This window comes from Panulirus ornatus, chromosome 1 (genome assembly GCF_036320965.1).
Source record: "Panulirus ornatus isolate Po-2019 chromosome 1, ASM3632096v1, whole genome shotgun sequence".
NCBI classification, from domain to species: Eukaryota; Metazoa; Arthropoda; class Malacostraca; order Decapoda; family Palinuridae; genus Panulirus; species Panulirus ornatus.
This window is the reverse complement of record NC_092224.1, coordinates 84,473,665-84,497,467: the sequence shown is the minus strand read 5'-3', so window position 1 is coordinate 84,497,467 and position 23,803 is coordinate 84,473,665. Positions and strand designations below refer to the sequence as shown.

Here is a 23,803-nt window from a genome sequence, read left to right as displayed (position 1 = left end):
TGATGTTCATAAAATATCAAGAAACATTTTAGATATATCCTAACTGATACAGTTCCTTGATCTCTCTAACTATCAGTAAACCAATAAATGGCAATAAAATGTAGGTAAGGCTATTACAGCAGCCTGACTGGTGCCTGGTCCCAACCCTCTGGCCGGAGATGTTCCACAGTGGCCAGTCATTGTTGTCTGGTAACCAAATTGACTCCCTACTCCATGCACACCCTTCATCCGTTTGTGTCCACCAATGTAGCTAAGCTTTGTGTCCACCCAGCTATCAGATCTGAGTAAACAAGGTATAGCCATGCTCTCCTTTCAGCAAACCCTTTTCAGTTCTCTCATACATACCCCTCCTACTACCCCTCTCTTACCCATATTTTTTACATGATCAACGCTCCTTACATAACATAGTCCTCAAACATTCAATTTCTGATACATCAGCCCTCTTCTGTACTTTGTCATCTTGGACCCATCTTGCATCCATGTAACATCATTAAGACTACTATACCATTATACATACCCATCTTTGCCCTCACACACTGTGTCCTCTATTTCCATATATATATCTCAATACACCCAGGACCTTTACCCCTGCCCCTCACCCATCCTATAGCTTACTTCAGCTTCTATGGCTCCATCTGCTGTCAGGTTCACTCTGAGCTATTCAAAACACTCCATTTTCTCCAACTTATCTCCATTCAAATTCATTCTCCACATAACCTGTCTCTCTAAACTGCTAAACCTAATAAGCTTGTTTTTATTCACATTTACTCTTAATTTTCTTATTAATTTTCTCACTTGAATCTGCCATCATGTCATCGGCAAATAATAACAGATTCACCTGCCATGCATCCCCAACTCCCATCAGGCTGCAGCCTGCCCCTCTCTCCAAGACCTTTGCATTCAACTCCCTCACTAGGTCATGCACTAACATTAGCATCTATATCAACCACGTCATATGCTTTTTCTATACCCATAAATGATGCCTCATGAAAATCCTTCTGTTTCTCTTAGCATTTCTCACAGCAATCCTTCAAAGCAAACACCTGAAAATATCTACATTTTAAGTTATAAAGTAAGAACGGAATAACTTAATCACAAAATAAAATGATTCTTCACTCACCTCTTGTCTTTGGTAATGGCTTTGGGGTCATCATAATTATCAGTATCCGTTTCTGGATCCTCAGAATCATCACGGACCACCTTTGCATATGGATGATCCTCTGAAAGTTACAAAATAAATTCATTCTTTCTCAACTTTCACAACAGGAAAACAAGCTTTTACGACATAATGAAGTATAATAAACAACAGTGGTAGACCAAGAGTAATGAAGACTACTATGAAGCTGAAGTCAAATGAGGAACAATGACAAAGAAATAAGATATGACAGACTTATTAACTAACAAGTTATATTCAGGGATGAAAACAATCAAACAATCAGAACTGATTGGAAAGATACATGGATACATGGGTACCATTTACAGGAAGTGAGAAAGGATGTCAAACATCTTACTGAATTCCTCCAAGGAAAGATTCTATACAAGTGAAGGGAAAAAGATCATCTTTTCACAACTACTGTGCAGTAAGACCCACATCGAACATCCCATTCTCACCCCTCTCAGTTGCCTTCTACAAAACAAAAGGAATATGTGGGCAGCATTCTTTCTCCCCTATCTCAGGAATATATATAAATTATTATCATTATACTTAATGTTTCCCACATAAAGCAAGGTAGCACCAGGAAACACACAGAGAATAGCCTATCCACTCATATACACATCTATATACATAAACACCCATAAACATACATATACATATATATACTAACAAAGTGCATAGGAACGCGCACCTTCATAGAACATACAAACCTCCAACAGCCAGGATCGAACCCCGGACCCCTGTACCACAGGTGGGAATGCTACCGCTAGGCTATGGGCCTGGGTAATAGGAAATAACTACTCGAATACTTTCTTCTTTTTTCTTTCAAACTATTCACCATTTCCCGCATCAGCGAGGTAGCGTTAAAAACAAAGGACTGGGCCTTTAAGGGAATATCCTCACCTGGCCCCCTTCTCTGCTTCTTTTGGATAAAAAAAAAAAAAAAAATGAGTGGAGGGTTTCCAGCCCCCCGCTCCCTCCCCTTTTAGTTGCCTTCTACGACATGCAGGGAATATATGGGAAGTATTCTTTCTCTCCTATGTACTCGAATATCCTTCACCTCACGTTGGTGAGCGACAGGGTCTACACCGATCATTTGCCAACAGGTGCACAAAGCCAGCAGATAGCATTTTACCGAGCCTAACTGTACAACAAAGAGGTATATGAATATGAACAAAGTGCACAGGAATGCGCACCTTCATAGAACGTACAAACCTCCAACAGCCAGGATCGAACCCGGGACCCCTGTGCCACAGGCAGGAATGCTACCACTAGGCTATGGGCTTGGCTAATAGGAAATAACAATTCAAATATTATGTACTCGAATACCCTTCATCTCAAGTTGGTGAGCAACGGGGTCTACACCGGTCATTTCCCAACAGGCGCACATAGCCAGCAGATAGCATTTTACCAAACCTAACTGTACAATGCGGGGGTATATGAATACGAACAAAGTGCATAGGAATGCACACCTTCATAGAATATACAAACCTCCAACAGCCACGATCGAACCCGGGACCCCTGTGCCACAGGCAAGAGAGAGATGGGTGATTATTGATGCATATGCACCTTGGCATGAGAAGAAAGATCATGAGAGGCAAGTGTTTTGGGAGCAGCTGAGGGAGTGTGTTAGTAGTTTTGATGCACGACACAGGGTTATAGTGATGGGTGATTTGAATGCAAAGGTGAGTAATGTGGCAGTTGAGGGAATAATTGCTGTACATGGGGTGTTCAGTGTTGTAAATGGAAACGGTGAAGAGCTTGTTGATTTGTGTGCTGAAAGAGGACTAGTTTAAAAAGAGAGATATACATAAGTATACGTATGTAAGAGAGATGGCAAGAGAGCGTTATTGGATTACGTGTTAATTGATAGGCGCACGGGAGAGACTTTTAGATGTTGATGTGCCGAGAGGTGCAACTGGAGGGATGTCTGATCACTATCTTGTAGAGGTGAAGGTGAAGATTTGTAGAGGTTTTCAGAAAAGAAGAGAGAATGTTGGGGTGAAGAGAGTGGTGAGAGTAAGTGAGCTTGGGAAGGAGACTTGTGTGAGGAAGTAACAGGAGAGACTGAGTGCAGAATGGAAAAATGTGAGAGCAAGGGACGTAAGGGGAGTGGGGTTGGAATGGGATGTATTTAGGGAAGCAGTGATGGCTTGCGCAAAAGATGCTTGTGGCATGAGAAGTGTGGGAGGTGGGCAGATTAGAAAGGGTAGTGAGTGGTGGGATGAAAGAGTAAGATTATTAGCAAAAATAAAGAGAGAGGCATTTGGAGAAGTTTTGCAGGGAAATAGTGCAAATGACAGGGAGATGTATAAAAGAAAGTGGCAGGAGGTCAAGAGAAAGGTGCAAGAGGTGAAAAAGAGGACAAATGAGAGTTGGGGTGAGAAGAGTATCATTACATTTTAGGGAGAATAAAAAGATGTTTTGGAAGGAGTTAAATAAAGTGCGTAAGACAAGGGAACAAATGGGAACATCGGCGAAGGGGGATAATGGAGAAGTGATAACAAGCAGTGGTGATGTGAGAAGATGGAGTGAATATTTTGAAGGTCTGTCGAATGTGTTAGATGATCGTGGCAGATATAGGGTGTTTTGGTCGAGGTTGTGTGCGAAGTGAGAGGGTTAGGGAGAATGATTTGGTAAACAGAGAAGATGAAAGTGGAATTTATCAAAAAAGGGGGTGACTGTGTTGTTTACTGGTTGGTAAGGATATTCAATGTATGTATAACTCATGGTGAGGTGCCTGAGAATTGGCAAAGGGGATAGAAGTGAGTGCTCAAATTACAGACGTATAAGTTTGCTGAGTATTCCTGGGAAATTATATGGGAGGGTATTGATTGAGAGGGTGAAGGCATGTACAGAGCATCACATTGGGGAAGAGCAGTGTGGTTTCAGAAGTGGTAAAGGATGTGTGGATCAGGTGTTTGCTTTGAAGAATGTATGTGTGAAATAGTTAGAAAAGCAAATGGATTTGTATGTAGCATTTATGGATCTGGAGAAGGTATATGAGAGAGTTGATAGAGATGCTCTGTGGAAGGTATTAAGAATATATGGTGTGGGAGGTAAGCTGCTAGAAGCAGATATGTAGGTGTGGACATGACAGTGAATGGAACCATAGAAACAAATGAGTCATAGGGTGGGGGAGGAGGTGAAGGTTCTGAAAGCAAAGAAGAATCTGTGGAAAAAGAGAACATTATCTGGGAGGGCAAAAACGGGTATGTTTAAAAGAATAGTAATCCCAACAATATCATATGGTTGTGAGGCATAGGCTATAGGTAGGGTTGTGCAGAGGAGGGTGGACATGATGGAAATTAAATGTTTAAGGACAATCTGTGATTTGAGGTGGTTTGATCATGTAATTAATGGAAGCTAAGAGATGTGTGAGACTACAAAGAGTATGGTTGAAAGAGCAGAAGAGGGTGTGTTGAAATGGTTTGGACATATGAAGAGAATGAATGAGGAAAAGCTGACAAAGAGGATATATGTGTCAAAAGTGGAGTGGACAATGATGAGGAAAAGCTCACAAAGAGTATGTATGTGTCAAAAGTGGAGTGGACAATGAGAGCAGGGAAACCAAAATGGAGATGAAGGATGGAGTGAAAAAGATTTTGAGCGGTTGGGGCCTGAACATGCAGGAGGGTGAAAGGTGTACACAAAATAGAGTGAACAGGAATGAAGTGGTGTACTAAGGTCAACATGCTGGCAATGGACTCATGGACTTAACCAGGGAAAATGAAGCATCTAAGGTAAACTATGAAAGGTGTGAGGGGCCCAGATGTGGATAGGGAACTGTGATTTCAGCACATTACCCATGACAGCTCGTGTATGGATGTGAGCAGAAGTGGTCTTTCTTTGTCTGTTTCCTGGCACTATCTCGCTGATGCAGGGGAACAGCAATCGGGTGTGGGGAGAAGAAGGGAATGTATTTTATCAATTTTTCCTTTCTTTCATGCATTTGTGCTGTTGGTGTCGCAGTTCTCATGCCATTTATAAAGGTTCCACCAAGAATAATGACTGAGTTACCCATACAGAAATTCAGCTTCACAAAATAATTAGTACAGTATTCTTATCCACTTTCACTAACTGGGCCATGGAAATAATGAAAGTATTTTCAACATTTCAGTACATTCTGTTCAACCCCAGAGAAATGAGAAGTGCGTTATAAGAAATACTAATGGCCTCAGTTACAAAACATGAAGGATGACTAACACATTGCATTTATACTTGACACCATACTTCCTATCCTGCATGTTCAGTATATCTATCAATTACTCAAACTTATGATCTGAAATGGTAGTTATTTTTCAACGTCTCTAGTCAAAAACACCTTATTTGCATAAAGGCATTTATTTAAAAACTAGAATCATTCTCGATGATGTTTTGTTTTCCTTAATTCTCATAAACATTTGTTTACACTGATTTAGCATGTAACAAACATTGGTAGCACTACTTACTCTTTGGTAGCTTGACATGAGCATAAGGATGATTCTTCTTCACTTTGGCATAAGGATGAGCTGCAGTCCCTATCCCTGACCCAGCAGAAACACCAGTGCCATCTACATGTGGAGGAGCTGATGGGTCAGTTGGAGACGTATGGGCTGGGTCTCGAATGATAGCTGCACGACCATCTGGTCCTATAGCACCAGCAGGAAGAACCTGAACCCCTCCGATGACTTTTCCTATGCCACTAACACCTGCTAGAATCCATGTGATGACCATTATTTCATTAACGACAAAAGCATATTCATAAATATACATATTGATACCCCATGGAAAGTTCTGTAGGGTTCTGGATGTGGAAAGGGAGCTGTAGTTTCGGTGCATTATTACATGACAGCTAGAGACTGAGTGTGAACGAATGTGGCCTTTGTTGTCTTTTCCTAGTACTACCTCACGACATATGGGGGGACGGGGTTGTTATTTCATGTGTGGCGGGGTGGCGATGAGAATGAATAAAGGCAGACAGTATGAATTATGTACATGTGTATATATGTATGTCTGTGTGTGTATATATATGTATACGTTGAGATGTATACGTATGTATATGTGCGTGTGTGGATGTGTATGTATATACATGTGTATGTGGGTGGGTTGGGCCATTCTTTTGTCTGTTTCCTTGTGCTACCTCGCTAACGCGAGAGACAGCGACAAAGCAAATAAATAAATATAAATAAACATATAGATACTGAATGTGAACAAATGTGGCCTTTTTCGTCTGTTTTAATGGCACTACCTCGCTGAAGCAGGGGGTAATGATGCTGCTTCCTGTGAGGTGGGGTAGTGCCAGGAATGGATGAAGGCAAGCAAGTATGAATATGTACATGTGTATATATGTATATGTCTGTGTATTTGTATGTATATGTTGATATGTATATGTATGTATGTATATGTGCATGTATGGGCGTTTATGTATATATATGTGTATATGAGTAGATGGGCCATTCTTCATCTGTTTCCTGGCACTACCTCGCTGACACAGGAAACACCAATTAAGTATAGTAAATAAGCATAGATACTATATCATTAAACTTTAATGATTTTCATTCTTTCACCAAACTTACAACATGTACTGCTACCCACTTGCATATATGAACTGAATAAATCTTTTAAGTTAATACGAAAGCAAAGGAGCCAGTAGCAGCAAATACATGAGATTAATTTTTGAAGGGGATGTGGTATGAAATCAACAGGAAGGAGGGAATGTAAGGAAATGAGAAACATAAAATACATATATTTGCATCACTGAGGGGAATAAAGTCCTTACATCACTCATGTCTGACAATTCTGTGTAGTTCTTTTATGATACAATGAATTTGTTTAATACAAATAACTCAACTGTTGTCTATTATAATTTATGTAAGCATTCAATAAAGTCCCACATCAAAGGTAACAAAGCAAATTCTAGTCACATGGCATACAGTAGATGGGGTTGTACTTCAGTCTTCAAATAATTATGTGATTAATTGTAAAAATGAATTGAAAAAACAGACAAGCCTCAAAATGGTTAAATGTATCAAAAGCTGTGCCACAGGAGTCAGTCTCAAGAACACTTCTCTTTTGCATATATATTAATGATTATGATAATATGCTGCATTGTAAGTTACAAAAATTCATAGAAAATACTATGCTAGGAAACAGATCCGCATTTGAGTCTGTATACAGTAGATGGGATTGCACTCCAGTCATCAAAAAAATATGAGAATCACAGAAAACAAAATGGTAAAATGTATCAAGAGGTGTGCCAAAGGGATAGTCCTGAGACCAGTTCTCAAGCAAACACCTAATCCACACATACTTTATCACTCCTGACACCATTTTGTTCCTCCCAAGTCTGATGCACTATACATGTCTCCACCTTCTCAAGCACCACTCTCCCACATAAATACACTCGACAAACTCTGTAGTTCAAACAACTCACCTTTGTCCCTCTTGCATTTATACAGTGGCACAAAAAAAATGCATTCTGCCAATCTTCAGGCACCTTATCATGATCCATACATACACTGGAAATCCTGACTACTTTATATACCTCCCAAATCTAAACATCCTATATGTGCCACCCTAAGATCAAAACATTCAATAATCATTCAAAATACTAACTCCATCTCCTCCTCACCTCATCCCTACCTGTTACCACTTCTCCATTTGCCCCTTTCACTTATGTTCCCATTTGTTCTCTCATTTTCTCACAATATCTACCTTCTTCTAAAACGTCTTATTCTCCCTTAAGTTTATGATAATCACTCATCCCAGCTCTAATTTGCCCTTTTTCCAACCACTACAGCTTCCTCTTGACCTCCTGTCACTTTCTCTTGTACACCTAATCATTTGCATGCCTTCACTGTAAGACCACCACAATATTCTTTTTTCTTTCACTAACAGCTATACTTTGTCATCCCACCATTCACCACCCTTTCTCAACTGCCCACCTTCTACATTCTTCAAGCCAAGTCAGCACTGCTTCCCTAAATATCTCCCGTTCCTCATTAACTTCTCTCTTTTCATTTACTCTCACCTTCTGCCATTCAACAAACAATCTCTCCTGATATTTTTTCACACACATGTCTTTTCCAAGCTCAATTTCTTTCACCGCCCTCTTCTCACTTGTATAGTTTCCTCTCTTCTGGAAATATCTACAAATCTCCTCCGTTGTCTCCACCAGTTAATGCTCAGACATCCCACCAGCTGCCCCTCTCAACACATTCACATCCAAGACACACTCTTTTAAATACTAATCAATTAGTATTTATCTATCATTATACTTAATCGCTGTCTCCCACGTTAGCGAGATAGCACAAGGAAACAAATGAAAGAATGGTCCAACCCACCCACATACACACGTACATACATAAACGCCTGTACACGCACATATACATACCTATACATTTCAACGTAAACATACATATACAGACACAGACATATACTTATATACAAATCTACACATTCATACTTGCTGCCTTCATCCATTCCCATCACCACCCCAACACACATGAAATAGCATCCCCCCACAAGGTAGTGCTAGGCAAAGACCAAAAGGCCACATTCATTCACATTAAGTCTCTAGGTGTCATGTGTAATGCACCAAAACCACAGCTCCCTTTCCACATCCAGGCCCCACAGAACTTTCCATGGTTTACCCCAGACACTTCACATGCCCTGATCAAATCCAATGACAGTACATAGATCCCGGTATACCACATCGTTCCAATTCACTCTATTCCTTGCATGCCTTCCACTCTCCTGTATGTTAAGGCCCCGATCACTCAAAATCTTTTTCATTCTATCTTTCCACTCCCAATTTGGTCTCCTGCTTCTCCTTGTTCCCTCCACTTCTGACACATATATCCTCTTTGTCAATCTTTCCTCACTCATTCTCTCCATGTGACCAAACCATTTCAACACACCCTCTTTTGGTCTCTTAACCACACTCTTTTTATTTCCACACATCTCTCTTACCCTTTCATTACTTACTCAATCAAACCACCTCACACCACATATTGTCCTCAAACATTTCATTTCCAACACATTCACCCACCTCTGCACAACTTTATCTATAGCCCATGCTTCGCAACCATATAACATTGTTGGAACCACCATTCCTTCAAACATACCCATTTTTGCTCCGAGATAATGTTCTCGCCTTCCACACATTCTTCAATGCTCCCAGAACCTTCGCTTCCTCCCCCACCCTGTACTTACTTCTGCTTCCATGGTTCCATCCGCTGCTAAGTCCACTCCCAGATATCTAAAACACTTCACTTCCTCCAGTTTTTCTCCATTCAAACTTACCTCCCAATTAACTTGTCCCTCAACCCTACTGAACCTAATAACCTTGCTCTTATTCACATTTACTCTCAGCTTTCTTCTTTCACACACTTTACTAAACTCAGTCACAAACTTCTGCAGTTTCTCACCCAAATCAGCCACCAACGCTGTATCATCAGTGAACAACAACTGACTCGCTTCCCAAGCCCTCCCATCCACAACAGGCTGCACACTTGCCCATCTCTCCAAAACTCTTGCATTCACTTCTCTAACCACCCCATCCATAAACAAATTAAACGACCATGGAGACATCATGCACCCCTGCCACAAACCAATATTCAATGGGAGCCAATCACTTTCCTCTCTTCCCACTCGTACAAATGCCTTGCATCCTTGGTAAAACCTTTTCACTGTTTCTAGCAACTTACCTCCCACACCATATACTCATCACACCTTCCACAATGCATCTCCATCAACCCTATCATATGCCTTCTCCAGATCCACAATTGCTACATACAAATCTATCTGTTTTTCTAAGTATTTCTCACATACATTCTTCAAAGCAAATCAAATAATGCCCCTTTATACTCTTTCCTGCTCACCCATGTATACTTTTGTATACACTCTAAACCAGGTATTCTCCATCATGAGCCCCATTTCAGCATGTAACTCCACAAGCTATTCACCATTCCTATTCACCTCACTAAACAACACATACCCCCAAGTATACTCTTAACAGAAATATTACTCACTCTCACCTTCCTTCTCATGGTCAGGTGCATGAGCACCAATCATCTTTTACAACCCACTTTCCTTTTTACCTGCATCAGTGTGAAACTCAATTCCCTACACTCTTTCACAAATTCCCAAAACTCCAGCTCGATCAGTAGTGTTATCCCTTCCTTAACTCCTGCACTCACACCAACCTCTGACTTAACCACTAGGGCATTCCCAACTATTTTTCACCTTTAATCTTGAGCTTTGTTTCACTCAGAAGCAAAACGTCCAGATCCCTTTCCTAAAACATACAACCCATTTCTCCTTTCTTAGTTAAATCCACACACATTTAAACACACCAGCCTAAGCCTTTGAGGAGGATGAGCACTCCTTGCTTGGTTCCTTCTTCTGTTCCATCTTTTATAAACTGAGAGGGGGGGAATTCCAGCCTCCTGCACCTGCCTTCTTAGTTACCTTATGTGACATGCAGGGAATTTGGAGGTAGAATTCTTTCTCTTCTATGTCATTAAAGTTTTTAGATGCTGGGAAATAACTCCATTAAGTCTCCCAAGCATCCAATTAAGAATTTTCCGTTTTTTTTTTCTTTTTGCTTTGTCGCTGTCTCCCGCGTTAGCGAGGTAGCGCAAGGAAACAGAAAAAAGAATGGCCCAACCCACCCACATACACATGTATATACATACACGTCCACACACGCAAATATACATACCTATACATCTCAACGTGTGGAAGTCGAGAACATTATCTCGGAAAGCAAAAATGGGTATGTTTGAAGGAATAGTGGTTCCAACAATGGTGTATGGTTGCGAGGTGTGGGCTATGGATAGAGTTGTGTGCAGGAGGATGGATGTGCTGGAAATGAGATGTTTGAGGACAATGTGTGGTGTGAGGTGGTTTGATGGAGTAAGTAATGTAAGGGTAAGAGAGATGTGTGGAAATAAAAACAGCGTGGTTGAGAGAGCAGAAGAGGGTGTTTTGAAATGGTTTGGGCACATGGAGAGAATGAGTGAGGAAAGACTGACCAAGAGGATATATGTGTCGGAGGTGGAGGGAACGAGGAGAAGTGGGAGACCAAATTGGAGGTGGAAAGATGGAGTGAAAAAGATTTTGTGTGATCGGGGCCTGAACATGCAGGAGGGTGAAAGGAGGGCAAGGAATAGAGTGAATTGGATCGATGTGGTATACCGGGGTTGACGTGCTGTCAGTGGATTGAATCAGGGCATGTGAAGCGTCTGGGGTAAACCATGGAAAGCTGTGTAGGTATGTATATTTGTGTGTGCGGACGTATGTATATACATGTGTATGGGGGTGGGTTGGGCCATTTCTTTTGTCTGTTTCCTTGCGCTGCCTCGCAAACGCGGGAGACAGCGACAAAAAAAAAAAAAAAAAATCTCATACATATATATACACACAGACACATACATATATACACCTGTACATAATTCATACTATCTGCCCTTATTCATTCCCGTTGCCATCCCACCACACATGAAATGACAACCCCCTGCCCCCGCGCATGTGTGCGAGGTAGCGCTGGAAAAAAAAAACAAAGGCCACATTCATTCACACTGTCTCTAGCTGTCAGGTATAGTGCACCAAAACCACAGCTCCCTTTCCACATCCAGGCCCCACAAAACTTTCCATGGTTTACCCCAGACGCTTCACATGCCCTGCTTCAATCCATTGACAGCACATCAACCCCGGTATACCACATCATTCCAATTCACTCTATTCCTTGCATGCCTTTCACCCTCCTGCATGTTAAGGCCCCGATCACACAAAATCTTTTTCACTCCATCTTTCCACCTCCAATTTGGTCTCCCACTTCTCCTCGTTCCCTCCATCTCTCATGCATATATCCTCTTTGTCAATCTTTCCTCACTCATTCTCTCCATGTGACCAAACCATTTCAAAACAACCTCTTCTGCTCTCTCAACCACACTCTTTCTATTACCACACATATCTCTTACCCTTTCATTACTTACTCGATCAAACCACATCCCACCACATATTGTCCTCTAACATCTCATTTCCAGCACAACCACACTCCTCTGAACAACTCTATCTATAGCCCACGCCTTGCAACCATATAACATTGTTGGAACCACTATTCCTTCAAACATAACCATTTTTGCTTTCCAAGATAATGTTTTCGACTGCCACACATTTTTCAACGATCCCAGAACTTTCGCCCCCTCCCCCACCCTATGATTCACTTCCGCTTCCATAGTTCCATCCGCTGCCAAATCCACTCCCAGATATCTAAAACACATCACTTCCTCCAGTTTTTCTCCATTCAAACTTACTTCCCAATTGACTTGTCCCTCAACCCTACTGTACCTAATAACCTTGCTCTTATTCACATTTACTCTTAACTTTCTTCTTTCACACACTTTACCAAACTCAGTCACCAGCTTCTGCAGTTTCTCACCCGAATCAGCCACCAGCACTGTATCATCAGTGAACAACAACTAACTCACTTCCCAAGCTCTCTCAGTCAGTTGCTGTTTGCTGATGATACAGCGCTGTTGGCTGATTCGGGTGAGAAACTGCAGAAGCTGGTGAATGAATTTGGTAAAGTGTGTGAAAGAAGAAAGCTAAGAGTAAATGTGAATATGTATGTACATTTTTTTTTTTTTTGCTTTGTCGCTGTTTCCCGCGTTTGCGAGGTAGCGCAAGGAAACAGACGAAAGAAATGGCCCAACCCACCCCCATGCACATGTATATACATATGTCCACACACGCAAATATACATACCTACACAGCTTTCCATGATTTACCCAGACACTTCACATGCCCTGATTCAATCCACTGACAGCACGTCAACCCCGGTATACCACATCGATCCAATTCACTCTATTCCTTGCCCTCATTTCACCCTCCTGCATGTTCAGGCCCCGATCACACAAAATCTTTTTCAATCCATCTTTCCACCTCCAATTTGGTCTCCCACTTCTCCTCGTTCCCTCCACCTCCGACACATATATCCTCTTGGTCAATCTTTCCTCACTCATTCTCTCCATGTGCCCAAACCATTTCAAAACACCCTCTTCTGCTCTCTCAACCACGCTCTTTTTATTTCCACACATCTCTCTTACCCTTACGTTACTTACTCGATCAAACCACCTCACACCACACATTGTTCTCAAACATCTCATTTCCAGCACATCCATCCTCCTGCACACAACTCTATCCATAGCCCACGCCTCGCAACCATACAACATTGTTGGAACCACTATTCCTTCAAACATACCCATTTTTGCTTTCCGAGATAATGTTCTCGACTTCCACACATTCTTCAACGCTCCCAGAATTTTCGCCCCCTCCCCCACCCTATGATCCACTTCCGCTTCCATGGTTCCATCCGCTGCCAGATCCACTCCCAGATATCTAAAACACTTTACTTCCTCCAGTTTTTCTCCATTCAAACTTACCTCCCAACTAACTTGACCCTCAACCCTACTGTACCTAATAACCTTGCTCTTATTCACATTTACTCTTAACTTTCTTCTTTCACACACTTTACCAAACTCACTCACCAGCTTCTACAGTTTCTCACATGAATCAGCCATCAGCGCTGTATCATCAGCGAACAACAACTGACTCACTTCCCAAGCTCTCTCATCCCCAACAGACTTCATACTTGCCCCTCTTTCCAAAACATGTTTATTTATTATTCATTTATTTATCTTACTTTGTCGCTGTCTCTGGCATTAGCGAGGTAGCGCAAGGAAATGGACAAAAAAATGGCCCAACCCACCCACATACACATGTATATACATACATGTCCACACACGCAAATATACATACCTATACATCTCAACGTATACATATATATACACACACAGACATATGCATATATACACATGTACATAATTCATACTGTCTGCCTTTATTTATTCCCATCGCCACCCCGCCACACATGAAATAACAACCCCCTTCCCCGCATGTGCACGAGGTAGCGCTAGGAAAAAACAACAAAGGCCACATTCATTCACACTCAGTCTCTAGATGTCATGTAATAATGCACCAAAACCACAGCTCCCTTTGCACATCCAGGCCCCAAAGAACTTTCCATGGTTTACCCCAGATGCGTCACATGCCCTGCTTCAATCCATTGACAGCACATCAACCCCGGTATACCACATCGTTCCAATTCACTCTATTCCTTGCATGCCTTTCACCCTCCTGCATGTTCAGGCCCTGATCACTCAAAATCTTTTTCACTCCATCTTTCCACCTCCAATTTGGTCTCCCACTTCTCCTCGTTCCCTCCACCTCTGACACATATATCCTCTTGGTCAGTCTTTCCTCACTCATTCTCTCCATATGACCAAACCATTTCAAAACACCCTCTTCTGCTCTCTCAACCACACTCTTTTTATTATCACACATCTCTCTTATCCTATTATTACTTACTTGATCAAACCACCTCACACCACATATTGTCCTCAAACATCTCATTTCCAGCACATCCACCCTCCTCCACACAACTCTATCTATAGTGCACACCTCGCATATAACATTGCTGGAACCAATATTCCTTCAAACATACCCATTTTTGCTTTCCAAGATAATGTTTGTCTGGTTCGTTTATTGATGGGGTGGTTAGGGAGGTGAATGCAAGAGTTTTGGAGACTGGGGCAAGTGTGCAGTCTGTTGTGTATGAAAGGGCGCACTTGGGAAGTGAGTCCGTTATTGTTTGTTGATGATACAGTGCTGGTGGCTAATTCGGGTGAGAAACTGCAGAAATTGATGACTGAGTTTCGTAAAGTGTGTGAAAGAAGAAAGCTGAGAGGAAATGTGAATAAGAGCAAGGTTATTAGGTTCAGTAGGGTTGAGGGACAAGTTAACTGGGAGGTAAGTTTGAATGAAGAAAAACTGGAGGAAGTGAAGTGTTTTAGATATCTGGGAGTGGACTTAGCAGCGGACGGAACCATAGAAGCGGAAGTGAGTCACAGGGTGGGGGAGGGGGCGAAGGTTCTGGGAGCGTTGAAGAATGTGTGGAAGGCGAGAACATTATCTCGGAGTAATGGGTATGTCTGAAGGAATAGTGGTTCTAACAATGTCATATGGTTGCGAGGCATGGGCTATAGCTAGGGTAGTGCGGAGGAGGGTGGATGTGTTGGAAATGAGATGTTTAAGGACAATATGTGGTGTGAGGCGGTTTGAAGTAATGAAAGGGTAAGAGAGAGGTGTGAAAATAAAAAGTGTGTTGAGAGGGCTGAAGAGGATGTTTTGAAATGGTTTGGTCGCATGGAGAGAATGAGTAAGGAAAGACTGACAAAGAGGATATGTGTCAGAGGTGGAGGGAACAAGGAGAAGTGGGAGACCAAAATGGAGGTGGAAGGATGGAGTGAAAAAGATTTTGAGCTATTAAGGCTTGAACATACAGGAGGGTGAAAGGCATGCAAGGAACAGAGTGAACTGGAACGACGTGGTATACCGGGGTCGACATGCTGTCAATGAATTGAACCAGAGCATGTGAAGCATCTGGGATAAACATGGAAAGTTTTGTGGGGCCTGGATGTGGAAAGGGAGCTGTGGTTTTGAGGCATTTCACATGACAGCTAGAGACCGATTGTGAACGAATGTGGCCTTTGGTGTCTTTTCCTAGCGCTACCTCCCATGTGCATGGGGGGAGGGGGGTGCCATTTCATGTGTGGCCGGGTGGCGATGGGAACGGATGAAGGCAGCAAGTATGAATATGTACATGTGTATATATGCATATGTCTGTGTATGTATATGTATGTATACGGTGAAATGTGGATGTGAGGGCGTTTATGTATGTATATGTGTATGTGGGTAGGTTGGGCCATTTTTTTGTCTGTTAACATGGGAGACAGCCATTAAGTATAATAAAAAAAATATATATATATATATACATTTATGTATGTATGTAAGTGGGTGTGTCTTTCTTCACCTGTTTCCTGGCGCTACCTCACTAACACGAGAAATGGTGATCAAGTATGAAAAAAAATTCTAAAATGATCAGCAAAATCCCATTCAAGAAGTTACATGTCTGAGTTTGGTTTATTAGTAATACCTAAACTAGTCTGTCTTACTTACCATGCTATCTAATTTGACTGAAGAGGGACTCCTGATTTTGATTTCTGGACACCAGATAATAAATCGAATAAATATTGAGGGCCAATTACCTTATAATGGAAATTCCTAAAGCTATGCCCTTCAACTCTTTTTAAATAGCACATAATTCTCCCTTATATTTTTCAGGACCCTCTCATTTTCCTTTTATTCATAAACACGAAATTTTCCAACTTTTCAATTAAAACCTTATTCTTTACTTTTTGCCTTCCATTCATCACTCTGTTTTAGAAGATTAAATTTATTTCAAGCTTTTTTCTTATCAACCAACTTACTTAAAATGTCATTCAACTATCTATTCTACACATGAAAGGAAAATAAAGATCCATCAGGTATTGGAAGGTTTCCTGACTGAAATGATATGCAGTTATGCATGCTATATAAACATGGAATAAAGAACAAATTGTGTGTAGAAAAATTTAAGTTGAGATAATGAAAACAGCAAGGAATAACATTTCATATAATAAATTAACAAGATTTAGCCATACTAACCATCATTGCCATCACCTACAGCAGCATAAAGATCAGAAGAGTGCTGGGATTGAGTGCGTTCTACATTGCACTCAATGGCAGATGGATCAGGCTGAGCACTAAGGGGAATTGCAGGCAGTTCCCGCTTCAGTGTACACCTAAAAGTAAAATCAATATATGTTTAAACAACAGATGACAGGATAAAAATTTAATGTTTCTACTTACAATACAAACAAATTATACCCATTATCAAAAAAGTGAATAAAAGAGAATGCATTCTGTGTTAGAACTAAAGCCACACTGTAAAAATCTGTGGTTTTAACCTATCTTTCGGAAGGCATCAAACAACTGATGAAACAAATCAAAAGCACTTATTCCACCATAAACAATAGACAATGAACAACCCTCATGCAGGTTTCCATATTAAAAATATTTTGCATGTCATTTTGTACACCATTCTATACATATATCTATAGTTTTCAATTCTGTCCTAAGTATATATATCACTCACTGGGGCTTGGCACCTGGCATTTACAATGATGTGACAAATTATACCTAGCTATCGGTTCTCTATTGTTCCAGTGTGGGCCAGAACTGTATCAAACACCACACAATCACTTAATGATCTTATAACGTTCTATTATCATGACTATTAAGAGCTGAAGACAATATTCATGCTGAGCAGAATATAGCTATTAACCTTTTTTTTCTTAACAGCAAATCTACACGATGACATCATATAAATGTTCCTGAAAATAATGACAGGTGCTTATTCTAATATAAATAAATATAAAAGTACCAAAGTTCACACATCTAATTAAGACATCAAAGGACTCATGGTGATGTATTTTAGTAAAAGCATCAACTGTGAGCCTGTAAAAAGTATGTTTCTATGCTGCACTCCTCACTTGCCTTTCACTTATAAGCTTTTCATGTTAACTTAAAGAGGGGTTGATGAACACATGACGAATTATGCCATAGTCACGTTAAATACAAATTTCATTCATACATATTCATCATTTCCTATGTTAGTAAGGTAGCATCAAGAACAGAGGACTGAAATTTAGAGGGAAAATCCTCAGGTGGCCCTTAACACAAACAATATTATAATGTCTTCTGAAAAGTGATACAGAGGTCTCCTCCCTGCTGTCATCAGGAGCTAAACCATTTACTCCTCCACACCCCATATAAGACATCAAATACTTAAATCCCCCTACTCAGTTGCTACTTTGCTATTTCATTTTGTACATCATTCTACACATCTCATTATTTTTCAATTCTGCTGAGTCTCAAATCACAGAAGAAAACAGAAAATTCAGCCCCCACTGGAGAAGGGGGTCAAGCAATGGGCAAGGGCAAGTGAGGAGTCAAACTTAATAATGTGATTTTCAATGCCAATCCTTTAAGGGAAGTCCTTCACTTGCCCTTTACTAAGCTATCTTACCAAAGAAATTTACAAAGGAGGAATATCTGCTTAGCAAGAAGATAACATAAGGGTACAAACAGTTAAAACAACATCTCTGCTTTACTTATCTCTTTAAGATGGCCATCTACAAATCTTTGCTCTTCTTGGTGTCTAGCATGATTCACCTTCCTAAAGCAATGTATCTCTGAGATACAAGAAAGTATCTGAGTAAACAACTCTTAGCAAAAGTCCTGCTTGACTTGTACAAACTTTGTCATCTGATGGTTTTGCAAAATATACATGATAAAAAGAGGTAAAGTGTTATGTGTGACAAAGAGAGATTGTAGGTTTGTCAACAGAAAGCCAGCAGTCCATATGTGGGTGAGGTATAAAGAAAAGAAAGCCACTTCGGTCAAAGGAATGCAACTTGACAATCACTGAAGTGCTGGCTCACTACACAGATATTACTAACCCTCCTGTTACCCAGGCAGGTATCAATGGTAATATATGTACCCCCCTGTTCAGAGGCTGCCTACCAGAAATGTCAATGTGATGACTGTTAATATCTTCAAATCAAGGCTAAATAAATACTTCTGTGATATACATCAATAAATATTTCAGTGACATATATCATTAATAAATGCTTCATGTGATATATACCATTAATAAATACCCCTGGGGATAGGGGTGAAAGAATACTTCCCACGTATTCCTCGCGTGTCGTAGAAAGCGACTAGAGGGGACGGGAGCGGGGGGCCGGAAATCCTCCCCTCCTTGTATTAACTTTCTAAAATGGGAAACAGAAGAAGGAGTCACGCGGGGAGTGATCATCCTCCTCGAAGGCTCAGAGTGGGGTGCCTAAATGTGTGTGGATGTAACCAAGATGTGAAAAAAGGAGAGATAGGTAGTATGTTTGAGGAAAGGAACCTGGATGTTTTGGCTCTGAGTGAAACGAAGCTCAAGGGTAAAGGGGAAGAGTGGTTTGGAAATGTCTGGGGAGTGAAGTCAGGGGTTAGTGAGAGGACAAGAGCAAGGGAAGGAGTAGCAATACTCCTGAAACAGGAGTTGTGGGAGTATGTGATAGAATGTAAGAAAGTAAATTCTCGATTAATATGGGTAAAACTGAAAGTTGATGGAGAGAGGTGGGTGATTATTGGTGCATATGCACCTGGGCATGAGAAGAAAGATCATGAGAGGCAAGTGTTTTGGGAGCAGCTAAATGAGTGTGTTTGCGGTTTTGATGCACGAGACCGGGTTATAGTGATGGGTGATTTGAATGCAAAGGTGAGTAATGTGGCAGTTGAGGGAATAATTGGTATGCATGGGGTGTTCAGTGTTGTAAATGGAAATGGTGAAGAGCTTGTAGATTTATGTGCTGAAAAAGGACTGATGATTGGGAATACCTGGTTTAAAAAGCGAGATATACATAAGTATACTTATGTAAGTAGGAGAGATGGCCAGAGAGCGTTATTGGATTACGTGTTAATTGACAGGCGTGCGAAAGAGAGACTTTTGGATGTTAATGTGCTGAGAGGTGCAACTGGAGGGATGTCTGATCATTATCTTGTGGAGGCTAAGGTGAAGATTAGTATGGGTTTTCAGAAAAGAGGAGTGAATGTTGGGGTGAAGAAGGTGGTGAGAGTAAGTGAGCTTGGGAAGGAGACCTGTGTGGGGAAGTACCAGGAGAGACTGTGTACAGAATGGAAAAAGGTGAGAACAATGGAAGTAAGGGGAGTGGGGGAGGAATGGGATGTATTTAGGGAATCAGTGATGGATTGCGCAAAAGATGCTTGTGGCATGAGAAGAGTGGGAGGTGGGCTGTTTAGAAAGGGTAGTGAGTGGTGGGATGAAGAAGTAAGAGTATTAGTGAAAGAGAAGAGAGAGGCATTTGGACGATTTTTGCAGGGAAAAAATGCAATTGAGTGGGAGAAGTATAAAAGAAAGAGACAGGAGGTCAAGAGAAAGGTGCAAGAGGTGAAAAAAAGGGCAAATGAGAGTTGGGGTGAGAGACTATCAGTAAATTTTAGGGAAAATAAAAAGATGTTCTGGAAGGAGGTAAATAGGGTGCGTAAGACAAGGGAGCAAATGGGAACTTCAGTGAAGGGCGTAAATGGGGAGGTGATAACAAGTAGCGGTGATGTGAGAAGGAGATGGAATGAGTATTTTGAAGGTTTGTTGAATGTGTCTGATGACAGAGTGGCAGATATAGGGTGTTTTGGTTGAGGTGGTGTGCAAAGTGAGAGGGTTAGGGAAAATGATTTGGTAAACAGAGAAGAGGTAGTAAAAGCTTTGCGGAAGATGAAAGCCGGCAAGGCAGCAGGTTTGGATGGTATTGCAGTGGAATTTATTAAGAAAGGGGGTGACTGTATTGTTGACTGGTTGGTAAGGTTATTTAATGTATGTATGACTCATGGTGAGGTGCCTGAGGATTGGCGGAATGCGTGCATAGTGCCATTGTACAAAGGCAAAGGGGATAAGAGTGAGTGCTCAAATTACAGAGGTATAAGTTTGTTGAGTATTCCTGGTAAATTATATGGGAGGGTATTGATTGAGAGGGTGAAGGCATGTACAGAGCATCAGATTGGGGAAGAGCAGTGCGGTTTCAGAAGTGGTAGAGGATGTGTGGATCAGGTGTTTGCTTTGAAGAATGTATGTGAGAAATACTTAGAAAAGCAAATGGATTTGTATGTAGCATTTATGGATCTGGAGAAGGCATATGATAGAGTTGATAGAGATGCTCTGTGGAAGGTATTAAGAATATATGGTGTGGGAGGCAAGTTGTTAGAAGCAGTGAAAAGTTTTTATCGAGGATGTAAGGCATGTGTACGTGTAGGAAGAGAGGAAAGTGATTGGTTCTCAGTGAATGTAGGTTTGCGGCAGGGGTGTGTGATGTCTCCATGGTTGTTTAATTTGTTTATGGATGGGGTTGTAAGGGAGGTAAATGCAAGAGTCCTGGAAAGAGGGGCAAGTATGAAGTCTGTTGGGGATGAGAGAGCTTGGGAAGTGAGTCAGTTGTTGTTCGCTGATGATACAGCGCTGGTGGCTGATTCATGTGAGAAACTGCAGAAGCTGGTGACTGAGTTTGGTAAAGTGTGTGGAAGAAGAAAGTTGAGAGTAAATGTGAATAAGAGCAAGGTTATTAGGTACAGTAGGGGTGAGGGTCAAGTCAATTGGGAGGTGAGTTTGAATGGAGAAAAACTGGAGGAAGTGAAGTGTTTTAGATATCTGGGAGTGGATCTGTCAGCGGATGGAACCATGGAAGCGGAAGTGGATCATAGGGTGGGGGAGGGGGCGAAAATTTTGGGAGCCTTGAAAAATGTGTGGAAGTCGAGAACACTATCTCGGAAAGCAAAAATGGGTATGTTTGAGGGAATAGTGGTTCCAACAATGTTGTATGGTTGCGAGGCGTGGGCTATGGATAGAGATGTGCGCAGGAGGATGGATGTGCTGGAAATGAGATGTTTGAGGACAATGTGTGGTGTGAGGTGGTTTGATCGAGTAAGTAACGTAAGGGTAAGAGAGATGTGTGGAAATAAAAAGAGCGTGGTTGAGAGAGCAGAAGAGGGTGTTTTGAAATGGTTTGGGCACATGGAGAGAATGAGTGAGGAGAGATTGACCAAGAGGATATATGTGTCGGAGGTGGAGGGAACGAGGAGAAGAGGGAGACCAAATTGGAGGTGGAAAGATGGAGTGAAAAAGATTTTGTGTGATCGGGGCCTGAACATGCAGGAGGGTGAAAGGAGGGCAAGAAATAGAGTGAATTGGAGTCATGTGGTATACAGGGGTTGACGTGCTGTCAGTGGATTGAAGCAAGGCATGTGAAGCGTCTGAAGTAAACCATGGAAAGCTGTGTAGGTATGTATATTTGCGTGTGTGGACGTGTGTATGTACATGTGTATGGGGGGGGGGGGCATTTCTTTCGTCTGTTTCCTTGCGCTACCTCGCAAACGCGGGAGACAGCGACAAAGTATAAAAAAAAAAAAAAAAAAAAAAAAAAAAAATACTTCAGTGATGTATATCATTAGTACATATACACCTGTTTAATGGAAGACAGAAAAACATTTACATGACTTTTAAAAATCAATTCTTTCCCCCATTTCAGATCTAAGCCTGCTTCCCTAAATCCCTGCAGCTGTCAGAGGAGGGAACTTTTCCCATTCACAATTTCCATGGAATATATTCTCTGAATAGTTCATGGTGCTACTTCTCAATATTTTTCCTGTTGTTTGTTTTGCCAAAGAGAGAGAGGTGGAAGGGAAGGTTCCTTTTGTTTTACTTTCCTGTCTCAAACAAGAATAAGATTAGAAACTTAAGGCAATACTACATGTCCTCCATTAGATAACTCCATCATGGACTATCTGGTCTCCTGTCACTTGTCCTTACCATATACACAAATGTAACAGGAAATACATCTTACCTGCTAGATGCTTCTGAGGCTTCATCAGTACCTCCTGGCGTGTTAGACCCATTGATGCGAGGATAGCTGCCCAACCCATTCTCACCTCCATCATGGCAAACCTTTACTGTTGTTATTCCTTGTGTTAGCTCATATTCATCATAGCTGGAATTCAATACGAAAGAAAATGATATACTTTATTTCACAGCAGTCTTCACTTTTTTAAACAAGTATCCAAACCAAACTACTTACTCTAATCTCAGAACAGCCCCTACCCCATTCTGCCAAGAGGAATATCAGAAATTATGTCTCCAGCTATTCCCTCTAAATGAGCTTTAACAGTCCTTCTTACTTTTTTCTTTACCATGACAGCCAATTAATCACTCAACACTTCTGTGCAATACTGAGGCCATATCAGCATCCAAATGAAAAAAATACGCAAGAATGCCAAAAAGTGGCTTCTTAAGCTACTGATACCATTTTTACATAATTCCCTTAAGAAATACCTTACCTAACTCACAGACTAATAATGTGGGAAATAATTGCTAATAATCACACTGCCTACAAACACTATTCAATCTATGTGCTTACCATTCATTATCTTATACTAAGTGAAATATACAATACTTTCTTAATACTGCTTTTTATGCAGTTCCCTTTATTTTCCATCTTACCTCTGTTCTTGAAATCTGTTTCCTTCATACTTATAATATGCATAAGGGATACAAAGAATATGAAAATAAGTACTCACCCATCATCTTTTTTGGCACATACACAGAATGCCAAGAAAACGAAGAGCACCAGAGTGAAGCCAACAGTGATGAGTACAGCCCATGCCTGTACAACATCCAGAGCAACAGTAAGAGAGGCACCATCTAGCGGAGGTCCACCAGGTCCCCCTCCCAGTACATCTAGGAATGAGTTATGCCCAGCACCATGGGGAGGGGCATATGCCCCCCCAAGGGCCCATACTGCCCCCCTTGTTCCAACTCCCACCATCACCTGGCTTTACCACCTGAGGATAAGAAAACATGATTAACATTTATTGTCAAGGCAAAATCTCTCAACTAAACTTAATAAAATGTTCTTCAGATATCAGACTAATGCAAAGGTATCAAATTCAGCATTCTCATTTTCCCAAAAGGCTGCCAGTGAAATATGATACATTATGGTTTAGTGAAAAAACACTGAAAAGAAATTACATAAAGATATATTATCGTTTTGAGAAAAATACTGAACAGATATGATACAGACACATTATAGTTTTGCTGAA

General features: G+C 41.1%; 1 protein-coding gene across 4 annotated transcripts in view; it reads right to left on the bottom strand.

The window, feature by feature from the left end:
* Nucleotides 1-23,803, bottom strand: part of LOC139750297 (uncharacterized) — a 180,363-nt gene that overhangs the window by 143,977 nt on the left and 12,583 nt on the right. For 2 of the 4 annotated variants that reach the window (XM_071664932.1, XM_071664951.1), the window contains exons 2-6: nt 23,282-23,545; nt 22,552-22,695; nt 16,751-16,887; nt 5,608-5,847; nt 1,121-1,220 (exon numbers count right to left, since the gene is read on the bottom strand). In XM_071664932.1, coding sequence (XP_071521033.1) covers nt 1,121-1,220; nt 5,608-5,847; nt 16,751-16,887; nt 22,552-22,695; nt 23,282-23,529 — 869 coding nt within the window. In that variant the 5' untranslated portion in view covers nt 23,530-23,545. Of the gene's footprint in view, nt 1-1,120; nt 1,221-5,607; nt 5,851-16,750; nt 16,888-22,551; nt 22,696-23,281; nt 23,546-23,803 lie in introns of all 4 variants that reach the window. The other 2 variants (XM_071664923.1, XM_071664943.1) reach the window with 1 other exon arrangement.